At 59.6% G+C, this 13,382-nt stretch overlaps 1 protein-coding gene across 1 annotated transcript; it reads left to right on the forward strand.

Annotated features, from left to right (window-relative positions):
* Positions 1–826: 826 nt before the first annotated feature.
* EEF1A2 (eukaryotic translation elongation factor 1 alpha 2) lies at positions 827–6,895 on the forward strand. The gene is made up of 7 exons (XM_068987544.1): positions 827–970; positions 2,518–2,697; positions 3,148–3,444; positions 3,816–3,966; positions 5,008–5,264; positions 5,876–6,110; positions 6,768–6,895. Exons 1-7 carry the CDS (start codon positions 827–829, stop codon positions 6,893–6,895), a joined length of 1,392 nt encoding a protein of 463 aa, XP_068843645.1.
* The last annotated feature ends 6,487 nt before the right edge of the window (positions 6,896–13,382 follow it).

Below are 13,382 nucleotides of genomic sequence, written 5' to 3' on the forward strand. Positions count from 1 at the left end.
AGGGGCTGCGACTCTGTGATGAGGGGAGGGGGAGGGGATAGCCCCCTGCCTCCATCAGGCTGAGGGCATCTGTCTGTCATTTGCTGAGCTTGGCTGCTAGGGCCAAATTCACCCTTTGGACAGAGCAGGGACCCCCACCTCCCTGTCCTACTGTCTGCCCCCTGTCCAGATCTGGGGAGGGCCTGAGCTATTCTGGGCCCCTGATCTGGGCACTGCATCACCCTGCCTGAGGTCTCGGCCAGCCTGTCTCCCCGTGCCAGCCTGCCGGGCAGGGATGAGAGGAAGATGGCGCCATCGCTGCTCGAGGAGGGGAGTGGGAAGCCCTGACCATCTCTCCACTGTGACAGCTCGGCGGGGGGTGGGAGGGTGCTGGGATTGGGTGCAGTGTCCCAGCCCAAGACCGTGGGTGGGGGAGCAAACACCCGGGACAGGGCATTGGAGAGCTGGGCAGGGTGACTCATCAACAGGCTCCTGACTGGTCATGGGGCTCACCAGCCTGGTGTTTCTCCAAAGGGGGGATAACCTCTCTCAGGGGCGGGGGTGGTTTGTAGCCATGACACTCAGACATTTCCAGCTGTTGGGCTCTTTGGGCTTGCCCCCGGGCTCTGCTCAGCTAAATGCAGAGACTTGGCTCTAGCCTTAGGATCTTGTTCTGTGGGGCAGGGTGTGCTCCCAACCTGGGCAGGGCAGCGTCTGCTGGGCTACTCCCGGAGGTCCCCCATCACCTGTGCCCCTGCCTCAACCCACAGACTCACTGCTCAGCGTCCCCTCACCCTGAGCCAGAGCACCCCAGGTCGTGCCAGCCCCTCCCCACGCCCCAGGCAGAATGGGCAAGGAGAAGACCCACATCAACATAGTGGTCATCGGCCACGTGGACTCGGGCAAGTCCACCACGACTGGCCACCTCATCTACAAATGCGGGGGCATCGACAAGAGGACCATCGAGAAGTTTGAGAAGGAGGCGGCTGAGGTGAGCCCTGGGGGAGCTTTCTCCGCTTTGCCTCCACCGTGAGGCTGGGGTCCCATGTGGCAGCCCGCTGGCACTTCCCTGACCCTGGAGCACGAAGCTTGGATGGTCTCTTCCAGGGCAAGAGGACATGAATGTCAGAGCATCCAGATGGTAGAGGCGGGGGGTAGGGGAGCAGGGGCGCCTCTCTCTGAGGAGGTGCCTGTGGAGGAGGTGGACCAACCTGCTGGGCCTGCCCTGGGCCAGGGGGAGGCGCACTTCTCCCAGTACTGGTCACTGTCTCTGAGCCCCACGGTTGGGTTTCTGTAGCCCCAGGGCTGAGTCTGGGGCTGTGGGTGGCGCTGTCCTCGCTTGTCCCAGGGCAGGGCCAGGACTCAGAGTGGCTATTAATAGCCAATTGATGGGCACTCAGCCCATCAGCTCCATTTTCTTGTGCTGGGCTAGGGCAGGCTACTCATCCAGGGTGGCACCCTTTTTTAGGGGGGTCTTTGTCACCTAGTGAGGATGGGAGGGGCCCTGATGGCTGAACCCCCATTTTTGGAGGCTGATCCTCTCGAGTTCTGAGACCCATGTGTGGGAGGTGTCTATGAAGTAGAGGTCTGCTCTCTGTGCCCCCTACCTTCACCCCTGAGCTCTGGGAGAAGCCCCCTGTCCAGGGAAGCTGTGAAGGGTCTCACCTGGATGACTGGTGCCAGGGCTCAGGAGGGGGCGGTTGCTGGCCTGGGCTGAACCCTGTTCTCCGAGGGGGTGGGGGTGCTCTTGGGCCCCAAAGCTGTGTCTTTCCCTCCCTGCCGGGTTGGTATTGGGGGGGCCATGCTGAGGGTGTTTGCAGCGTGTCTGTCTGGGTAGCTTTCCTGGAGGGCAAAGCTCGGTCATTGCGCAGCCCTGGCAGGGGGTCTTGCCCAGCTGGACAGTGAACACACAGTCCTGACCTCAGCCCTGGCCCTGAGCGTGGGGGTCTTGCTGTGCACGCGGCGCAGGTGTTGGCAGAGGGTGGCCCGGCTTTGCTTCCCCTGCTCAGGTGAGGCGGGGGTTGGGGGAGGAGCCTCAGAGCCACTGGGGAGCTTTTAGAAAGAGCTGGAAAGCCAGGCCCTTCCTTGCGACCTCGTCTGATTTCTTTCTTTCTTAAAAAAAAAAAAATCACAGAGGGGTTTTTTGGTTGGACAGTGTGAAACCCAGTGGTGTCGTCGGCTGACACAGAAATCTATCTGGGGGAGGGGAGACTCTGGCTTCAGATAAAGGGGAGCCCTCAGCCAGGGGAGGGCTTGAAACCGCCCGCGGCTTCTCTCCCAGGGCGGCTCCCAGGCCCTTGCGCCCCCTACTGGTGGATGCTCAGATGGCGCCCGTTGTGACTGCAGGAGGCTGGTCTGGGCAGGCAAGGGATGAGGTCTGGGTGTCCCCCGCCCCGTTCCAGAGCTGGGTCCAGAGTCCCCAGTCTCGGCAGGAGCAAGGGCCCTCTCCGCTGTGACATGCTGCTCCTACGGCCCAGGGGGACCCGTGACCAGGCCGTTGGGTCCGGGTCGTCCTGAGCCACGCCCCCGCCCCTCCAGATGGGGAAGGGCTCCTTCAAGTATGCCTGGGTACTGGACAAGCTGAAGGCAGAGCGGGAACGCGGCATCACCATCGACATCTCCCTCTGGAAATTTGAGACCACCAAATACTACATCACCATCATCGACGCCCCAGGCCACCGCGACTTCATCAAGAACATGATCACAGGCACATCCCAGGTGGGCAGGGCTTCGGGAGTCTGGGGGATCTGGAGGTGGGGCAAGGACACCATTTAGGAGACCCTGGGGGCCCTAGAATGAGCGGTGGTTGGATTTCCTCTGCTTCCTCGCCAGGGCATGAGACCCCTCACCTTTGTCACCACTCACCCCTCAAAGAATTGAGTAAGCGCCCCAGCATCTCAGCCAGACAAGAGTGCCTATAAGGTCAGCTGGCCACTGTCAAGGCCGACTTCACAGACAAGTGGACACAGAGGCCAGGATGGGGACACTGAATGTAGGCAGAAATGCACCACCTCCCCGCCCCAGACAATTCAACATTGCCAGGGCATTCACACAGATACACATTGCCTCTAAGGGTGAGACCCCCAGGTTCTATCCCCAGGTGACTGCCCAGGCCCATGTCCACTGCCCTGAGGGGCCCAAGCTCACCCTGCCTGACCTTCCGGACAGGCGGACTGCGCCGTGCTGATCGTGGCCGCAGGAGTGGGTGAGTTCGAGGCAGGCATCTCTAAGAATGGGCAGACCCGGGAACACGCGCTGCTGGCCTACACGCTGGGCGTGAAGCAGCTCATCGTAGGGGTGAACAAGATGGACTCCACGGAGCCCGCCTACAGCGAGAAGCGCTATGATGAAATTGTCAAGGAGGTCAGCGCCTACATCAAGAAGATCGGCTACAACCCGGCCACCGTGCCCTTCGTGCCCATCTCAGGCTGGCATGGCGACAACATGCTGGAGCCCTCACCCAACGTGAGTGCCCGGCAGTGGCAGGGCTGCTCTCCAAGGGCCCTGGGTCAGGACGAGCACAGATGGCCAGTGGGGGGTCAGGGAGCTGTCCCCAGGCTGCCCTCAGCCCTATGACTGTTGTACTAGCCCTCTGTGGGTGTTGGGCTGGTGGGAACCACAGCCTCCTTGGGTACAGGCACTCTGCCCTCAGCTCAGTTTCCCCAGGAGGCTGGCCCCTTCTGCTGCAGCTCCTTCTCTGGCCAGGCACAGCCCCAGATTGACACTGTGGGGGCAGTGGCTGCAGGGGCCCAGGCTAATCTGCCCACTTCTGGCTGTGGGGTGCATGGGGTTGGGGGAGGTGGGCGCTATGAAGGTGCCTTCTTCTTCCTGCGCAGATGCCCTGGTTCAAGGGCTGGAAAGTGGAGAGGAAGGAAGGGAATGCCAGTGGCGTGTCCCTCCTGGAGGCCCTGGACACTATCCTGCCCCCCACACGCCCCACAGACAAGCCCCTGCGTCTGCCACTGCAGGATGTGTACAAGATTGGTGGTGAGTGAGGGCCACATGGCCACTGCCCGCTGCAGTGCCCCTGCCCACCTGGCCAGCTCTGCCCTCAGACCCCCTCCTGAGAACCGGCCCCAGACCAGGAGCATCCAGGTCCCAGTTATTTCTGCCCCTCCCACCATGCTGCACACTTTCTGGGGGACCATTCATCCACCTGTCTCCATCCACCCATCCATCCATCCATCCATCCATCTGTTCATCCATCTATCCCAAGACTGCCGGGGTCTTCCTCTCTCCAGATAAGTGCCAGCCCTATGCCAGCACCAGTGGCACAGGGAAAGTCATTTATCACCCTCCACCTGGAAGTCTCCGTCTTGCAGGAGACACCATCCACTCTAGGAATGAGAAGAGCTGGTCACACAATGATGCAAACACATAAACAAGTGTGAGGCCCACAGGGGGCCACAGTGGGGGACTCCCAGCCAGGAGGCTGTGGCCAGAGATGCTGAGGACCTGGGTGCAGGTGGAGTATCACACTCACCCAGCACAGAGCACAGCCATCAGCCTCCTTAATGCCGCAGGAGCCTCTGCCACAGCCAGGGAAGCCAGGCTCGAGCCCCCTGCCCCCTGTCTTGGGGGGGCATCACACCCCCACTGTTTGGCCACATGGTGTAAGCAGATCCTGAGAAGTGTGGGGGCACCATGCCCCCTTGGGACTCACCCCTGAGATGGCAGCACCAGTGCCAGGTGGGCCATCCCGGGGGGGCTGGTCCACAGCCCGCTTAGTGATGCTGTCTCACAAGGAGGGCCCCATGCTGCCTCCTGTTGGGACACTTGCCCCTGGGGGTAGAGATGGGGCCTCTCCTGCCTGTGTTCCCTGTGTTCTGGGAACTTGCTTCCTCAGGGCCTTTTACTCCAGATGGGGCAGGAGAAAGATCTCCACCTCTGTCTGTAGGTCCCAGGGTCCGCCTTGCCCAGGGCCTCCCATCCCCTCCCTCCCACCACATGGCCACTCCCTGCCTGCTAGGGAGGACAGGGCACCCCTGGCCTCCGCCTGCTCTCACAGCCCCCTTTCTCTCGGCCTAGGCATTGGCACCGTGCCTGTGGGCCGAGTGGAGACAGGGATCCTGCGGCCTGGCATGGTGGTGACCTTTGCGCCCGTGAACATCACCACGGAGGTGAAGTCAGTGGAGATGCACCACGAGGCTCTGAGCGAGGCCCTGCCTGGGGACAATGTTGGCTTCAACGTGAAGAACGTGTCAGTCAAGGACATCCGCCGGGGCAACGTGTGTGGGGACAGCAAGTCTGACCCACCCCAGGAAGCCGCCCAGTTCACGTCCCAGGTGGGCAGCCCGGTGGCCAGCAGGGCCTACTCCAGGCAGTACCAGGGCTATCCTCAGCAAGGGGGCTGCTGGGTGCCAGGGAGGACTGAGATCCTCGCTTTGCAGAGCAGGTCCCCAAGGACAGGGAACCTTCCTTTGCAGGCAGGAAGAGCGGGCAGGGTGCTCCTAGCCTCACTGAGTCCCCGCTCTGGTCCTGAAAAGGCTGTTCTCAGTTTACTGCTGGAACAGGCCTGTGGTACTTTGTTCTCTACATGCTTACTGTGCCCTCTTTGGTCACCTCTGTACGTGAGTAGGATTTTTTAATTGGCTTTACTGAGATATAACTGAAATGTAATAATTGAGGTGTAGTTTTGTCATGCCCCTGCCTCTGCTCTGGTGCTGCCCTTTCAAACTATGCCCTTGTCATTATTTATGTCTTGTGGCCTTTCAGATGCTCATAGAGGACCTTAGAGTTCAGGTCTGGGAGCCTGGATTTTCCCTATTCTGACCTTCCTTCATGGACAGCATCTGGGCCCCAGGGACCTGGGGTGGGCAGAGCCTTCTCCAGCTCAGGGCCCTCCCCCGGTGCCCACCTGGGCATGCTTGATGGCCTCATGTACCTCTGCCCACAGGTCATCATTCTGAACCACCCTGGGCAGATCAGCGCTGGCTACTCACCAGTCATTGACTGCCACACAGCCCACATTGCCTGCAAGTTTGCTGAGCTGAAGGAGAAGATTGACAGGCGCTCTGGCAAGAAGTTGGAGGACAATCCCAAGTCCCTGAAGTCCGGTGATGCAGCCATTGTGGAGATGGTCCCGGGGAAGCCTATGTGTGTGGAGAGCTTCTCCCAGTACCCTCCTCTTGGTGAGCTGGTTGATGGGGAAGGAGCAGCCATCAGGTGGCGGCCAGTCCAGGCCAAGGGCAGAGGACTGCTGTGGGGGTGGGATGGACAGAGGGTCCTGGACTTTCCTGCTGAGGCTTAGAACTTAGAGGAGACCCAGCCTTGGTCTTTGTCTCATGGAGCATAGGTGGCCCCACTGGGTGGGCAGGGGATGGTATCCTCCTTTGCAGATGAAGTCCCCTAGGGGACCCACTCAAGGCCCACAGCTTGGCAGAATGAGGACTGACTGCTGGCCTCCAGCTGGCCTGCCCCACCGATACCCCAGGGATGACCCACAGATCTATATCAGAGAGCTGCCTGTGCAAGGTTGCTGGCCATCGTCAGAATACCTTAAACGGTGAACTGTATTCTGCACCAGGCTGCTCTAAGGACTGTTTACATGCCATTTAATTCCCACAACGGCGCTTTGGTGGATTCCCTTATGTGCTATTCCTGCCATCTAAGGAGAAGGGAGCCTAGCACCTCACTGTCCCCTGCCTCCACCCGGGGAACAGTCAAACAGGCTCAGAGAGCTCCGTGCCAGGGTCCCGCCCTAGGGCCGGGGCTGGGGGAGGATGCTGCGGGCGCGAGTGCGCCTGCGCGCTGCATCCGGGCCTGCGCCTCACGCTTCCTCCCCGCAGGCCGCTTCGCCGTGCGCGACATGCGGCAGACAGTGGCCGTGGGCGTCATCAAGAACGTGGAGAAGAAGAGCGGCGGCGCCGGCAAAGTCACCAAGTCGGCGCAGAAGGCGCAGAAGGCGGGCAAGTGAAGCGCGGGCGCCCGCGGCGCGACCCTCCCCGGCGGCGCCGCGCCCCGCCCCCGCCCCCACCCCCGGCTCCGTCCCCGGCGCGGTCCCGGCGCCCCGCCCCCACGCCAGGCGCATGTCTGCACCTCCGCTTGTAAGAGGCTCTCCGTCAGCGACTGGATGCTCGCCATCAAGGTCCAGTGGAAGTTCTTTAAGAGGAAAAGCGTCCCCGCCGCCCCGGCTTCCGCGTCCAGCCTTTGTCACGCTCAGTGCCCGTTTTACCAATAAACTGAGCGACCCCAGAACCGTGTGCGTCTGCTGCTGGGGGGTGGGCGATCTGCTCTGCGCGAGGGCGCTCCTTGGGACCCTTCCTGACCCCCCACCAAGCTGCCACCGCGTCCAGCCCGGCGCCCATCACCCCTGCTGGCTACGTGCCCAGGCGTCCACCCACGCTAACCAGGTGGGCGGTGGGTCGCTGAATTCGGAGTCCAGCTGGTGAGGAGGCTTTGGCATTCCCCTAGTAGGGGCATCCAGGACAAAGAATGGGTCACTTCGGATCCGCAGAAGGGGATTGAATGTCTTTTTTGGGGGGGTCTCTCTGACAAAGGGATGAGCAGAAGACTCCTGCACGAGTGATTGTCACACACACCTTGTTCTCCTGGGTTTTCAAGCTCTTATACGTCTGCTCTTATACCCCATCCCCGCAAGCCAGTCACTTGTGCCACATCCACCCTGCTCCTCAGTGGGGCTCATAAAACAGCCAGGAACTGTGGCCCCAGATACCCCAGAGGAAGCCCTGACCGTGGTCAGTGAGGAGGGTAGGGGGGAGGAACGGCAGGATCACTCCCTGCCCAGCGAGCCCTGCCCCAGAAAGCAGCCCCCAGCCCCAGGGGGTGTTGGCACTGCCTACGGAGCTCAGGAGGGGCTGAGCCAATCACCACGGGCGCAGTGCACACTTGCATGTCTGCACTGGAACTGGGCTGCGGGTTGTCCCTTCCAGGGTGAGCAGCCACCAGCCTTGGGATTCCCCAGTGTAGGAGTCCCCTGGGGCTGCAGCAACAAATGGGCCCCAAGCTAGCAGCTTAAAATCACAGAAGTAGACTCTCTCACAGTCCAGTACCCCTGGGACGAGACCCAGCATGGGCCGGCCTGCTTGCTCCAGAGGATCGAGGGGAGGGTCCCGCCTCTAGAAGCCTCTGGGGGCTGCTGAAGTCCCTTGGCATATGGCCACATCCCCCCAGTCTCTGTGACCATGATCACATGGCCTTCTCTTCTCTGAGTCAAACCTCCTCTGCCTCCCACTTACAAGGAAGTGCACTGAAGACCCTTCCCACTACCGGATAATCCATGATCATCTCAGCTCAATATCCTTAATTTAGTCACCTCTGCAAAATGCTTTCTTCTCACTTGTCGTGTCACAGGTTCCAGGGCCTAAGGCCTGAGGCTCCTGAACTTTGGGAGCATATCCAGCCCACCACCTCGGCTGGGGATGGGAATTATGCACCCCAGTGAGGGGCCAGTGGGAGTCTACAGAGGGGCTGTGGTGTCTCCACGCCAAGTCCCAAAGTGGGGCTCAGTCCTCAGAGGCCGCATGAAGGGAGAGTAGGACCAGATAAAGGATGACCAGATTAGTTAGGCTGCATGGGGACACACTTTCCTGTCCTGGTGGCATGCAGACCTCCCAGGAACCATCTGGGCTGACCCCCAGAGGCCTCCAAGGAAGGCATCCTGAGTAGGCAAATTCAAACACAGAGTGAGAGAGAGAGTTAGTTGCTTAGTTGTGTTCAACTCTTTGACCCCATGGACTGTAGCCCACCAGGCTCCTCTGTCCATGGGATTCTCCAGGCAAGAATACTGAAGTGGGTAGCCACTTCCTCCTGCAGGGGATCTTCCCAACCCAGGGATCAAACCTGGGTCTCCTGCATTGCAGGCAGATTCTTTACCATCTCAGCCACTAGGGAAACCCACAGACACAGCTTCCCTAGTCAAATATGGATTTCAGAGAAACAGTGGATAATTTTTAACATGAATATGTCCCATACACTATTTACACCGAAAAAGTATTTGTTGCTCACCTGAGATTCAAACTTGGTGCATTTTACCTGGCAGCCCTACCAGAGGAAAGTGGACTCCTCCTGCTGCTCTCCTGAGATGTGGCCCGTCCCTCAGGCCAGCCTGGGCTGACCCCGCCGGCTGTCTGTCCCAGGAAGTGTCCTGACACACTTGGCCCAGTTAGAATTGGGGTCAATCAGGAAAAACCTGTCAGCTTGAGACAGGCTAAGAATGAAACCAGCCCCTGGCTGGGGTCAAAGGAAGCCCCCGAGCGTGGTCCCTGTGGGGGCCCTCACCCTCTGGTCCCAGTGGCTGTTACAAACTCTGGTCATCCAGATGCCAAGGCTGGGGGCTATAAGCCTGTCCTGCTCCCCAGACAGCTGTCCTTGGGCCACATTGCTTGCCCCCCAGGTGAGTGTTTCTGGAATGGGGACACAGATTGTTCTAGGCTGGTGGGCTCTCAGGATAGTTTGAGGACAGAGGTGGAAGCAGTATCCCATTCCCACAGCCTGAGCCAGTTGGGGATCCCTGCCATGGTGGAGGGTGGGGTTTCTTGGAGGGTCTCAGTGCCTTGGGCTCCCTTGGGGATGCAGAGATTAAGGCAGGCCCAGGAAGGTACCAGCTCCTCATATGATTCCTGGCAGGGCCCTGTGCCTCGCTGCAGCCCTGGTGCCCTGCTCCAGGTTAGGGGCCGAGATGCAGACCTTGCTGATCCGGAGGTGCAGTACCTCCAAGTGTCCACGTGGGGGCAGCACATGCAGCTCATCTCCCAGGACTTTCCAGCTGACCTTGGGGGTGGGTCAGCACCCTGCAGAGCTGGGGTAGGCAGGGGCCTGAGTCTCCGGGCTATTCCACTTAGCGGAAGGGGCTTCAGGGGGAGGCACTGGCCACACCCGGGGACCGGCAGCGAGGAGGAGTGGCTGGGTGAGACGGCTGACCCCTGCATTACCCTGGGCGTCAGTTCTCAGACCTTCACAGGGTTGGATGCTGCTGAGGTCGCAGCCAGGGACTCAGTGCACCAGAGATGAAAGCAGGAATATTTAAAACTCAGGGTCACACAGCGCAGTCCTCACACAGGATGTGGCTCTGAAAACCCCACTCACTGCAGGAGGGGGGCCTGAGGGACAAAGACAAGCAGTGGTGTTACTGAGTAAATAGTTTAACCCTGAGGGCCTTCTGGAGGGTTCTTGGGCCCTGGGGTGTCTGGATGGAATTTTGAGAACGTTTGATCTGGGCAGCAGTGCAGCTGGCAAGGGTCAGGTTGCTGCCCTCTCCACCTGATGGGAACTGGGTGAAAACAGGCAGTGGATGGACGACCCCCTAAGGTCAGGCGCTTGCGGGCGTCATGCAGCCGCCTCCGCACCTGCCTCCTCTGCTGTCCAGTTCCTGGTGTGGTCATCTGAGTTTGGGCTGAGGCGGCAGGGTGAGATGGAGGGCCCTCCCTTTGTTTTGATGGTAGGTGGGCCCTTTCCCTCCACAGTTTGGGGCAGGGGATCAGAGGAGGGGACGGAGTCCACTGGGTTGGTGGGGCGGTGCGTCAGCTTCAGAGGCGGTGGGTGGTTGGACAGGGGATGGGTGGACGGGGTGGGCACCACAGCCCAGACAGTGCACCCTGGGATGGGGATGATGGTACAGCCTCTGGGCTGGGGCCCAAGGACGGGACACAGACCAGCACTTACACCAAGCCTAGATACCCAGGCTTCCCTGGACAATGTGGGGACTCAGACAGTAGCCTTCCTGCTGGCCATGGAGCTGGTGCCTGCAGCCTGGGTTTGGCGAGTGGTCCCTGAAGCTGGGGCCTGGGGCTGGTCTCCCACCCTCTGCTGGGCTGGTGAATAATTGAAAGCAGGAACCACCAGGACCTGACTGGCAGCTTCAGTCTGCACTTTGGATGCCTCTGAAAAATTCATGAGTCCTTGGGGCGGCAGGGCCCTGCTGAGCTGGCCAAATCTGATCTATCTCCTGCCCTAGTCTCCCCAGGGTTCCCAACGCCTCCCCTTAAGGCAGGAAGCACCTTCCCTCTCTCCCCCAGGACCCAGGTGGTGACAGTCCTGGGAGCAGTCTCAGACTGTCCCCGGGGATGGCTGTGGGTGTGTCTCCTCCTGGGTGCCCTGATATGTCTCTGAATGGGGCCGTGGTTGTGCCAGACTGCATGAATGTCCCTGGTATGTGTGTCCAGCTGTGCACACGTGTGTGAGTGTGACCTGGATGTGAAGCTTGCGGGCCTGTGTGTAGCTGTGTGGGGTGTGAGGGGAACGTGGTGGGCTGTCCTGGAACCCATGGGAGCCGGCGTGTATGTGGGCGTGCATCTCGTGCATGCTTGAGGGAGCACGCGTGTGCGTGCACACATATGTACATGACTGTGTGTGTACACCTACACAGGCTATGTTGGCTCTACCTGCACTCCTGGCTGGCTGCCTACAATCAGATCTGAGCTCCTGGGGGCGCCGTGGGTGGCTGGACGGCGGCAGTGCTGGGCAATTTTCCCGGCCCTGCAGCCATGCAGGGAGAAACCAGCCAAGTGGCTGGGCTGGCTGCTCCCAACTCTGCTGGGGTGGGTCTGGGTGGGTCATGGAGGAATGGAGCTTTGTGTCTGGAGGAGCTGCTGCTTTCTGTAGAAGTCGGCGGGGGAGGAGGTAGAGGAAGGCCGGGGGCCAGCCCAGATGTGGACTTGTGGCTAGGAACCCACGCAGCATGGAGGTCCAGTCAGCTCACACCAAGATCTGGCCCTGGACTGTGTGCAGAGCGGGGCCTGAGGCAGGGCTGGGGGAGGTGACAGTGTCCAGGCTCTGCCTCTCTGGGGTCTGCCCTGGCAGAGTGGGTGGGCTTGGAAGGGTCAGAGGGGCAGAGACCAGATCACAGTCTCTGGAGGTGATGGTGTCCAGGCTCTGCCTGTCTGGGGTCTACCGTGGCAGGGTGGGTGGGCCTAGAAGGGTCAGCAGGGCAGAGACCAGATCACAGTCTCTGGATTGTCTCTCTAAAGAGGCTGGCAAAGTGGTCCCAGCTTCTGAAAACCATCTCCTCAGGGATGCTGGCAACTCTGGGGGCATAGTGCTGTGGCTGGGCTCGCGCCAGCCCTGAGTGCCTGAAGGGCCAGCTCTCTGAGCCAGAGAGCCCACCCAGGGCTCTGGTGGCAAGAATGGTGCCAGCTGCTGTTTGAAGCTAGGTCTGTCTAGCTGGCTGACTGGGTCCAGGGCTCAGCTGCTTAGAAGGTGGGGGGATGGGGGGTAAAGTTGAGCTAGATGGGGAGGGTTGGGGAGGGGGCACGGCCATGTTTCTGGATCCTGTGTTGGAGTTCATGAGTCTCCTCGTCCATCTCTGGCCTCTGAGCAGACCTCTTGTTTCACAGAGTAGGCAAGGCCTGGAAGGGTGCTCTACACACCAGAAGGGCTGGGGTCTGGGCTGGATGGTGCTCCTGCAGACCTCAGCTCTCTTGGAAGGCTGCGGCTGCCCCTGCTGGGGTGGGGGTGGGGCTCCTGGGACGCTCTGTGCCTCCTGTATCCTCTCATGTTGTTCTTTCCAGTGTGTTTCCAAACACCCAGGGTCCTCATCCCCGTGTTGAGGAAGGTGGCACACATTGGAAAGGCGAGTTTGCAGAGCCAGCCCTGGAATCGACTCACTTAGTTTTACTTTAAAGCTTATATAACGCTTACTCATGGCAGGCATTGTTCTAGTGCTTTGCAAATCTTAACTCTGTGCATGGTCATAACAATCCTGTGGTGTGTTTACTCTGATTACTCGCCATGCACAGGCTGGGAAACTGAGGGGCAGAGAGGTCCAGGACTGTGCCCCGCTACCGACAAGAGCCATGAAACAGAAGCAAAGACTGCAGTGCTCTGTGATGGTGTGAAGGTAGAGACTGTCGTTAGGTAGAAAACCCAAGGTTACTTTGTGGAACTCCCACGATGACTGTTCTGTGGCCACTTGGCCAGTGTGCCCCCCAAAGATGCTTGCCCTGTCCAAAGCCCTTCCTGGGGGAGAGCAGCTCTCCTCCCCAACACCCCAGACTCCTGCCTTTTTGCCATGAGCATTCTCATTCCTTGGCTTAGGTATCATTAGGAGCTTTAAGAAGAGAATTCATTTGTTGGCATTATTTCATACTAAGGAGTGAATGGCTAGCTTCCCAGAAATATTTGCAACTTAAGAGGAAATCTTGTTAAAGTAAATCATGGTATCTTTTTAAAATATATTTATTTATTTATTTTTGGCTGTCCTGGGTCTTTGTTGCTGCATACAGGCTTTCTCTAGTTGTAGTGCGTGGGCTTATGGTGGTGGCTTCTCTTATTGCAGAGTACTGGTTCTAGCGTGGATGGCCTTTGGTAGTTGCAGCTCGTGGGCTCATTTGCCCTGCAGCATGTGGGATCTTCCTGGACCAGGGATCAAACCCGTGTACCCTGCATTGCAGGGTGGACTCCTAGCCACCAGATCACTAGGAAGTCCCTAAATCAAGGTGTCTTAA

The sequence above is a fragment of the Capricornis sumatraensis genome, chromosome 15 (genome assembly GCF_032405125.1).
Source record: "Capricornis sumatraensis isolate serow.1 chromosome 15, serow.2, whole genome shotgun sequence".
Classification (NCBI taxonomy): Eukaryota; Metazoa; Chordata; class Mammalia; order Artiodactyla; family Bovidae; genus Capricornis; species Capricornis sumatraensis.